The sequence below is a fragment of the Pelodiscus sinensis genome, unplaced genomic scaffold (assembly GCF_049634645.1).
Source record: "Pelodiscus sinensis isolate JC-2024 unplaced genomic scaffold, ASM4963464v1 ctg142, whole genome shotgun sequence".
Classification (NCBI taxonomy): domain Eukaryota; kingdom Metazoa; phylum Chordata; order Testudines; family Trionychidae; genus Pelodiscus; species Pelodiscus sinensis.
Window position 1 is genome coordinate 43,732 of NW_027465831.1, and position 9,153 is coordinate 52,884.

Below are 9,153 nucleotides of genomic sequence, written 5' to 3' on the forward strand. Positions count from 1 at the left end.
ACCGTGGCTTAACCACGAGATCTTGCATGATCTAAACTTAAAAAAGGAATCATATAAAAAATGGAAAGTAGGACAAATAACAAAGGATGAATGTCAGCAAACAGCACAGGAATGCAGGGGTAAGATTAGAAAGGCAAAGGCACAAACTGAGCTCAAACCAGCTACGGGAATAAAGGGAAACAAGAAGACCTTTTATAAATACATTAAAAGCAAGAGGAAGACCAAGGAGAGGGTAGGCCCACTGCTCAGTGAGGAGGGAGAAACAGTAACAGGAAACCTGGAAATGGCAGAGATGCTCAATGACTTCTTTGTTTCGGTCTTCACCGAGAAGTCTGCAGGAATGCCTAACGTAGGGAATGCTAGTGAGAAGGGGGGAGGTTTAGAAGAGAAAATAAAAAAAGAACAAGTTAAAAATCACCTAGAAAAGTTAGATGCCTGCAAGTCCCCAGGGCCTGATGAAATGCACCTAGAATACTCAAGGAGCTGATAGAGGAGGTATCTGAGCCTCTAGCTATCATCTTTGGAAAATCATGGGAGACAGGAGAGATTCCAGAAGACTGGAAAAGGGCAAATCTAGTGCCCAGCTATAAACAGGGAAATAAGAACAACCCAGGAAACTACAGACCAGTCAGTTTAACTTCTGTGCCAGGGAAGATAATGGAGCAAGTAATTAAGGAAATCATCTGCAAACACTTGGAAGGTGGCAAGGTGCTAGGGAAGAGCCAGCATGGATTTCTAAAGAACAAATCATGTCAGACCAAACTGATAGCTTTCTTTGATAGGGTAATGAGTCTTGTGGATAAGGGGGAAGCGGTGGATGTGGTATAACTAGACTCTAGTAAGGCGTTTGATATGGTCTCACATGATATTCTTATCAATAAACTAGGCAAATACAACTTAGATGGGGCTACTCTAAGGTGGGTGCAGAACTGCCTGGAGAACCGTACTCAGAGAGTCATGAGGAGGAGGGAGAAATCTTGTTCATTTTGGCCTCTGAGGACAGGACAAGCAGCAATGGGGTTAAACTGCAGCAAGGGAGGGTTAGCTTGGACATTAGGAAAAACCCATCTCGCCTCTGCCCCTCCGAGCCGGGACGCTGAGCAGGACCGGACAGCAGAGCCGGCGCTGGGCACCCCCAGTCCGGAGGAGTCGGGGAGCAGCAGGGGGACCCCAGCAGGGCTGCACTTGGGGGGAGGCCTGCAGAGCTGGGAAAACGAGATGGGCTGAGGTGACCATTGAACTGTCCTTCCATGGCCCCTCAAAACCAAGGCAAACAAGGGAAGCTAACAGGACCTAGGGCAAGTCATTCAATCGTACCCTGCCTCAGTTTCCCCATCAGTAAAATGCAGATAACCATTCCGATCTGCCTCGCCGGAGGGGGTAGCACCATGAAGTCCTGCGCGGAGCTGATGAGCTGTCAGGCCTGGTTCTTAGGGGAGGGGGGAGGCCGGCTCGCTGCCCCCACACCTGTTCCCTGAGTCACTGCTTAGCACATGCCGGTTTCATGGACAAAGTCTTTCTAAGACTTTCCACCCAGCCCCAGTGGTTGCCCCTGCAAGGGGGCCTGGAGGGCAAGAGAGAGCAGGTGTGAGTCACAGGGTCTCACACCCACACACACACACACACACACACACACACACACCCATTGCGGCACTGTGCACACACACACCCCATTGGTGCATTGTGCACACACACACACACACACACACACACACACCCATTGGTGCATTGTGCACACACACACACACACACATTGTGCAGACTCAGGAGGAACTGGGGCCGCTTGTGACTCTCTGGTACGTTTCCTCCTTTCTCCCTGCGCTATCTGCCCCTCCCTTTTCTCAGCCCCCCCCCCACCCCTGTGCCTGGCTCCATGCTCAGCGGAGGGGGCGGCAGGTCCGTGGGGCGGGGGAGCTCTCCCGGGGGGGGGGGGCAGAGGGCAGTGCCCTGAGGAAGTCGTGGGGCTGCTCCGGCCGGTGAGGGCGATCGCCCCACCCAGCGCCCGCCCCGTGGGTCGGGCAGGGCCGCTATAAACGGTGGAGCCACTCGTCTTAGGGTGCAGCTGGGACGAGAGCATCTGTGCAGGGATGGGGCAAGGTAGGACTTGGGGGGTGGCAGGAGGAGGGGGAATAAGGGGGTTCCGAGGGGGGGAGTGGGGCAGGCTGGGAGCCAGGATGCCTGGGTTCTCTGCCGGTTCGGGGAGGGGAGTGGGGGCCAGTGGTTAGAGCGGGCGGGGAGCTGGCGGGGGGGATCCCGTGAGGTTCCAAGCTCTTCTCCCTTCCCTGCAGGTGTCAGCAACAGCGGCCTGATCACCGGCGCCATCATCGGTAACAACAACAGCGGGAACACCATCATCTCCCTGATGGCACCGAACGCCACCTGTGAGTAGCGGGGGGGGGATGCAGGGGGGGTCCCCGGCGGCGCTGACTCCCCGTCTCTCCGCAGTGTACCTGGGCTCGTCCCACCTGTGAGTAGTGGGGGGGGGGGTGCAGGGGGGGTCCCCGGCGGCGCTGACTCCCCGTCTCTCCGCAGTGTACCTGGGCTCGTCCCACCTGTGAGTAGCGGGGGGGGGGGATGCAGGGGGGGTCCCCGGCGGCGCTGACTCCCCGTCTCTCCGCAGTGTACCTGGGCTCGTCCCACCTGTGAGTAGCAGGGGGGGTAGCGGGGGGGGTCCCCGGCGGCGCTGACTCCCCGTCTCTCCGCAGTGTACCTGGGCTCGTCCCACCTGTGAGTAGCGGGGGGGGGGTAGCGGGGGGGTCCCTGGCGGCGCTGACTCCCCGTCTCTCCGCAGTGTACCTGGGCTCGTCCCACCTGTGAGTAGCGGGGGGGGATGCAGGGGGGGTCCCCGGCGGCGCTGACTCCCCGTCTCTCCGCAGTGTACCTGGGCTCGTCCCACCTGTGAGTAGCGGGGGGGGTAGCGGGGGGGGTCCCCGGTGGCGCTGACTCCCCGTCTCTCCGCAGTGTACCTGGGCTCGTCCCACCTGTGAGTAGCGGGGGGGTAGCGGGGGGGTCCCCGGCGGCGCTGACTCCCCGTCTCTCCGCAGTGTACCTGGGCTCGTCCCACCTGTGAGTAGCGGGGGGGGGATGCAGGGGGGGTCCCCGGCGGCGCTGACTCCCCGTCTCTCCGCAGTGTACCTGGGCTCGTCCCACCTGTGAGTAGCGGGGGGGGGGAGGCAGGGGGGGTCCCCGGCGGCGCTGACTCCCCGTCTCTCCGCAGTGTACCTGGGCTCGTCCCACCTGTGAGTAGCGGGGGGGGATGCAGGGGGGGTCCCCGGCGGCGCTGACTCCCCGTCTCTCCGCAGTGTACCTGGGCTCGTCCCACCTGTGAGTAGCGGGGGGGATGCAGGGGGGGTCCCCGGCGGCGCTGACTCCCCGTCTCTCCGCAGTGTACCTGGGCTCGTCCCACCTGTGAGTAGCGGGGGGGGTAGCGGGGGGGGTCCCCGGTGGCGCTGACTCCCCGTCTCTCCGCAGTGTACCTGGGCTCGTCCCACCTGTGAGTAGCGGGGGGGTAGCGGGGGGGTCCCCGGCGGCGCTGACTCCCCGTCTCTCCGCAGTGTACCTGGGCTCGTCCCACCTGTGAGTAGCGGGGGGGGGGATGCAGGGGGGGTCCCCGGCGGCGCTGACTCCCCGTCTCTCCGCAGTGTACCTGGGCTCGTCCCACCTGTGAGTAGCGGGGGGGGGGAGGCAGGGGGGGTCCCCGGCGGCGCTGACTCCCCGTCTCTCCGCAGTGTACCTGGGCTCGTCCCACCTGTGAGTAGCGGGGGGGGAGGCAGGGGGGGTCCCCGGCGGCGCTGACTCCCCGTCTCTCCGCAGTGTACCTGGGCTCGTCCCACCTGTGAGTAGCGGGGGGGGGAGGCAGGGGGGGTCCCCGGCGGTGCTGACTCCCCGTCTCTCCGCAGTGTACCTGGGCTCGTCCCACCTGTGAGTAGCGGGGGGGGAGGCAGGGGGGGTCCCCGGCAGCGCTGACTCCCCGTCTCTCCGCAGTGTACCTGGGCTCGTCCCACCTGTGAGTAGCGGGGGGGGAGGCAGGGGGGGTCCCCGGCAGCGCTGACTCCCCGTCTCTCCGCAGTGTACCTGGGCTCGTCCCACCTGTGAGTAGCGGGGGGGGAGGCAGGGGGGGTCCCCGGCGGCGCTGACTCCCCGTCTCTCCGCAGTGTACCTGGGCTCGTCCCACCTGTGAGTAGCGGGGGGGGTAGCGGGGGGGGTCCCCGGCGGCGCTGACTCCCCGTCTCTCCGCAGTGTACCTGGGCTCGTCCCACCTGGAGCTGGCGGCCGCCCCGGAGCAACTGGCCTCTTGGAGCAGCGCGGAGGAGACCTGGGTCCTGCAGTCCGAGTGCGCCAGCCGAGAGTCGGGTGAGGGCCGGGCCCCCTCCCCTCGCCGGCAGGGCCGGCTGCTCCCCAGGCTGGGACACCCCTCGCTCAGCGGGCACCCGGCCCCCTCTCCCCCGGCAAGTGGGGGGCAGCCGCATTCCCAGGACACGGCCCAGCCCCCCGGAGACAGGCTGCAGGGCAGACAGAGCCTGGGACCCGCAGCCCCCGGCCTGAGCTGCCGCTCGGGGCAAACTGCCCCCGGCCCAGAGCCCCCCCCGGGGGGACCAGCCCAAATAGCTCCCAGAAATGGCGCCCACAGCCCTGGGTCTTGGGGAGCAAAACACTGGGGTGAGGGCAGGGGAGGAGCCAGGGGCTGGAGGTGGGGGGGATCCAGCGAGTGTCTGGAGGTGGCAGCCACATGGTGAGTGGGGGGCAGCACAGGGGGACGCGAGGGGTGGGGAGAAGGGACGTGGGGTCTCCCCAGTGACTCTGACCCCCCCCCTCTCTCTCCAGTGACGCTCAAGCCGGGGTCTCTGTACCGGCTCCCTGCGGATCGAGAGGTCCAGGACCCGGAGAGCGCCGTGAGGGAGACCTGTGAGCAGCGCTGCCAGAGCGGAGGGAGCGGGCCCCAGGGGGGGTCTGTGCTCACCAGGCCCCAGCTCTGCCTGGTCCTTCTCCTCCAGCCTGGGATGTGTCCCCAGGCCCCCCCGCCTGGATCCAGGCCCATCTGGCTGGGGGAGACGCCCCAGTGTCCCCTCTGCCTCACGGGGCCCTTGGTAGCCCCCCATCCCCACGGCTGTAAGGCCCCCACTCCTGCCCCCACCATTCCCAGGTTCTGGGCTCGGTGCCGCTTGGTCTCTCCCAGTTCTAGCCGGGTGGGGGCCGTGGGGCAGGGGCGTCCTCCCCCCTGCGCTGCTGGACTCTCCCCCAGCGGTGCCCTGCCCAGCTCTGGTGTGTGGGCCCATCGTCCCTCCCCCCCAGCCCTGCCGAAGCCCAAACACATCCCAGAAATGTCACCAACAGTCCTGGGGCCTGGGAAGCAAAACACTGGGGTGAGGGCAGGGCTGTGCCGGGTGGGAGCGGGACGCTGGGGTCTCCCTGGCTCGGGGAGGGGAGTGGGGGCCAGTGGTTAGAGCAGGGGGACCGGGAGAGGGACTCCTGTGTCCTTCCTCTAATTCGCGGGGGGGGGGGGGGGGCGCAGCATTCACGGCCCTGCCAGCTGTGAGTATCTGGGGGAGGTGCGCGGGGTACAGGGAGAAGGGACGTGGGTCCCGGAGCCGGTGACTCTGACCCCCCCCCCCCCCGTCTCTCTCCAGTGACGTTCAATCTGGCCTTTCTGTACCGGGGCTCTGCCGACGGGGCGGGGGGGGCGGAGCAGCGCGGGGGGCCGGACCCCGACGTCCAGTTCATCTTCACGCTGCCGGACGAGGCCACCCTGAAGGCTGCCGCCTCCATCCTGAAGTCCCTGAGCCGCGAGCTCACCCTGGAGGAGCTGTGGGAGCGGGTCGGCCAGAGCGGGGGTGAGAGCAGGGCCCGGGCGGGGGGGGGGGGGGACAGGGAAATGGCCTTTGAGACCCGGCCCTAGACACGGCCCAGCCCCCCGGAGACAGGCTGCAGGGCAGACAGAGCCTGGGACCCGCATCCCCCAGCCTGAGCTGCCGCTGGGGACGAGGGTCCTGTCCTGGGACCAGGCCCATGGGCCGGGCGGTGCAGGGACGATGCCGGTGGGTGGGAGGCAGCACGCGGGGGGGTGGGGTGGAAGGGACACAGGGTCCCGGCACTGACCCCCCGTCTCCCTTCAGCGAATCGCAAGGCCGAGGCCCAGCGCTTGCTGGAGCAGCGCGGAGCCGGGGGGGTCGGCTGGACCTCTGAAGACTTGGAGCTCTTCCTGGATGCTCTGGAGAGCACAGGTGAGGGCGGGGCCCCGGGAGGGGGGGGGGGTGCAGCTGGACCAGGGACACGGCCCTTTGGCGCAGGGCAACTCATTTGCAGTTCCGGTCGCCCTCATTTGCCCAACTAGCTCACACTAACGAGCTAGTGTAGACGTACCCCAGGTGACCTCCCTCCTCCAGTGAGGGCCCCGCCCCCTCGCTGATCCCCTCTTCTTGCCAACGTGCCTGGAGAAACCTTCCTTGTTCCCCCCACACCCCTTGCCGGCTGCAATTCCCGTTGCGCTTCCCCCCCTGACCCCCCCCTGCATTCTCCACACAGGGATCTGCAAACTCTTCCAGGACAAGCGCAAAGGGGACGGTGACACAAGCACCGGGTGTGAGCTCAGCCAGAGCGGGGGTGAGTGCGGGGCCTTCGGGGGGGGGCTGAGTGGGGCACCGGCTGTGCGGGGGGGCTGCGGGCAGGGCTAGCAGAGGGTCAGAGGGACTCTGGGTGGGTGGGGTGGGTGTGGTGCTGTGACTGTGCGACCCCACCGAGAGTGCGGTGCCCATGGGGTGGTTGTGGGGGGCTCAGAGCTTGTACTGCGGGGCAGGACACCCCAAGCTCCCCTGCAGCCCCTGCCCCCAACATATTCCCTTCTCCCCTCCCTCCCTGTTCTCAGACCTCTTGGTCTGGACCTGCTCAGCCCCCCACCCCTCCCTACGCCAGCCGGCCAGCTGAGCTCCCTGCCCGCGTGGGCCTCTGAGCCTCTGGGCGGGGCTCACTAAACAGCCGAGCGGCCGCGCAGCTTCCAGGGCCCTGAGCTGTCCCCTCCCCCGGGATGGGCCGTGGGCGCCGACTGGAGCCTGGTCCTGCCCCGGGAGCCGCCGCGCTCACGGCTCTGCCTTGTCTCCCTCCACAGGGAAGTAGAGACGCTGGCACGGACAAGCCGCAGGTGAGAGCTGAGTCCTGCCCCATCCCTGTGCCCCTCACTGTGCCCCCTGGGGCTCAGCCGTCTGCCCCCCGCCCCGCCCCTCGGCTGCATCTGGCTCGCTGTGGCTCTGGGGGTGTCTGGCTTGTGCCTAGCCTGGCTCCTGGCCTTGTGGCTGGGGGCTGGTAGGACGTGTCCTACACCATGGCATGGGGGGCTGGATGCAGGAGCCTCAGCCCCACTGATTTACTGGGGTTTGGCCGCCTGAGTCCCCAAGTTGCTTCTGAAAGCCCCACCCCCATGTGCCCAGGCAGGGGGCGGTGCAGGGTCTTAGCCCAGGGAGCCGGTACCAGCCCCACTTGTAACCCCCCCGACTTCCGCCAGCTCCCTGCATCGCCCCACCCCTCAGGGCTAAGTGCAGCCAGTCGCCTGGGGCAGCCACACACCCGCCCTGGGGCAGGGGGATGCGGGCACGAGGGACCGGGGGGGCAGGGCCAGAGACTCTAACCCCCCCCCATGTCCTTCACCCTCCAGGCAACAACCAGGGTGAGACCCCAGCGCCCAGGGGAAGTGAGGGGGGATCGAACATGGGGAGGTGCAGGGAGAGCTGTGGGGGCCCTTTCCAGAGTCCCCCAGGCCCTGCCCCTCTGACCTGCCGGCTGGGGAGCCAACCCCTGGTCGCCCACAAAGGCAGGTCCCAGGCAGGGTGTCTCTGGGATGGTGGGGGCATGGCTGGCTCCGCTCCCCCTGAGCACCCGTGAGCCATAAAGCGTGAGTGGCCCTGTCCACCTGACCCTGCCTCTCCCTGCCTAGCTCCTGACGTGTGACGGAGCTGTCGGCCCGGCGCCCGCGGAGGATCCCGACTGAGTCTCCCGCCGGGCTCTGGACTCCCCCTCGCTGCAGCCTGCTTAGCGCCGAAGAGCAGCCCCCCCCCCGGTCACTCAGCCCTGCCCCACGGCGGGTCCCCCACAAGCCCGTCACCGTGCGACTGTTCTATCCGGGCATCCTGCCTGCAACAGCGACAGTGCGGGGGTGACTGTGGGCACCGGGCAGGGCCACCCTGGGGCATCCGCTGGGGGCTGTGTGCGCTGGGGCGACCCCTACTGGCCGGTGTCTGTAGCACGGCCCAGCCAGGGGCTGCCTCAGCTCACCTAGGCCAAGACCCAACCGGCCCCACCGCTCGAGGGCAGGGGGGGAACCAGGGAAGGGCGGTTTGGGGGGAGGGGCAGTCGCTGGCTGGGAACATGAAGGGAGCAACCTAAGCGGAGGGCGAGGGCCCAGGGCGATGGACCCCCCACCCGAGGGGCTGGGGCTGCCTGGCCCTGGCTGCTGTAGCCACCTCGCGTCCCTGCTGTGCTGTGACTCTGAGAAGCAATAAACCCTCCGGATTCGCCCGGCCGGGGGAGTCTGGTCTCACTGCTCCGGGGGGCGGGAGGACCCCGACGCGCCGACAGTCAGAAGTTCTCTCCCTTCCCTGCGTGTTAACCGGCCTGGGGTAATTCCTGGGCCCTGGGTTTTCCAGAGGGGGAGATTTCCCGGGTGAGCTCTGAGCACTCGGGGGGCGGCGGGTTTTATCCCCCACATCGAGGTGGTTCAGATTGGGGGGGGTTTCATCCCACAGCCTGGTAGGGAAGGTTTGGGGGCTTCTGGGGACCCCACTTCTGCATTTATCCTGCTGAGAGGGGAAGGAGCCGATTAAATTCCCCCCCCCCTCTCCCGCCACCCTGGGCCAGCGCGTCCAGCCCCCACAGTGCCCCGGTTCAGCCTCCCCGACCCACCCCGGACACGGGACAGCGACAGGGGGGGACACTGGCCAGCAAGGGGCGACCCCCCCCCGAGCTAACGGATCCGGCAGCCCCAGACCAGGACCTGCCCAGGGCTGGCTCTAGGTTTTTGCCTCCCCTCCAGCAAAATTTTTTGCCCCCCCGCCTTGGCCCGCTGCTGCAGGACCGGCCCTGAGGGGGAAGCGCCCCCCCCCTTTCCCCCCGCGGCTCTTTGGCTCCCACCGCGCCCTGCGGCCAAACCAGCCTGCGCCCCCCCAC

The 9,153-nt window shown here is 66.6% G+C and overlaps 1 protein-coding gene across 3 annotated transcripts; it reads left to right on the forward strand.

The window, feature by feature from the left end:
* The first annotated feature begins 1,906 nt into the window (after nucleotides 1-1,906).
* Nucleotides 1,907-8,509, forward strand: LOC142823530 (uncharacterized). 3 transcript variants are annotated; one of them, XM_075914668.1, is made up of 9 exons: nucleotides 1,939-2,097; nucleotides 2,289-2,381; nucleotides 4,240-4,353; nucleotides 4,825-4,905; nucleotides 5,628-5,831; nucleotides 6,114-6,221; nucleotides 6,523-6,600; nucleotides 7,103-7,135; nucleotides 7,925-8,509. In XM_075914668.1, exons 1-8 carry the CDS (start codon nucleotides 2,088-2,090, stop codon nucleotides 7,108-7,110), a joined length of 696 nt encoding a protein of 231 aa, XP_075770783.1. In that variant the 5' UTR covers nucleotides 1,939-2,087; the 3' UTR covers nucleotides 7,111-7,135; nucleotides 7,925-8,509. The 3 variants fall into 3 exon arrangements, with proteins under 3 accessions (XP_075770782.1, XP_075770783.1, XP_075770781.1); XM_075914667.1 differs by lacking the exon at nucleotides 7,103-7,135 and having other exon boundaries at nucleotides 1,907-2,097; nucleotides 6,117-6,221; XM_075914666.1 differs by lacking the exon at nucleotides 7,103-7,135.
* The last annotated feature ends 644 nt before the right edge of the window (nucleotides 8,510-9,153 follow it).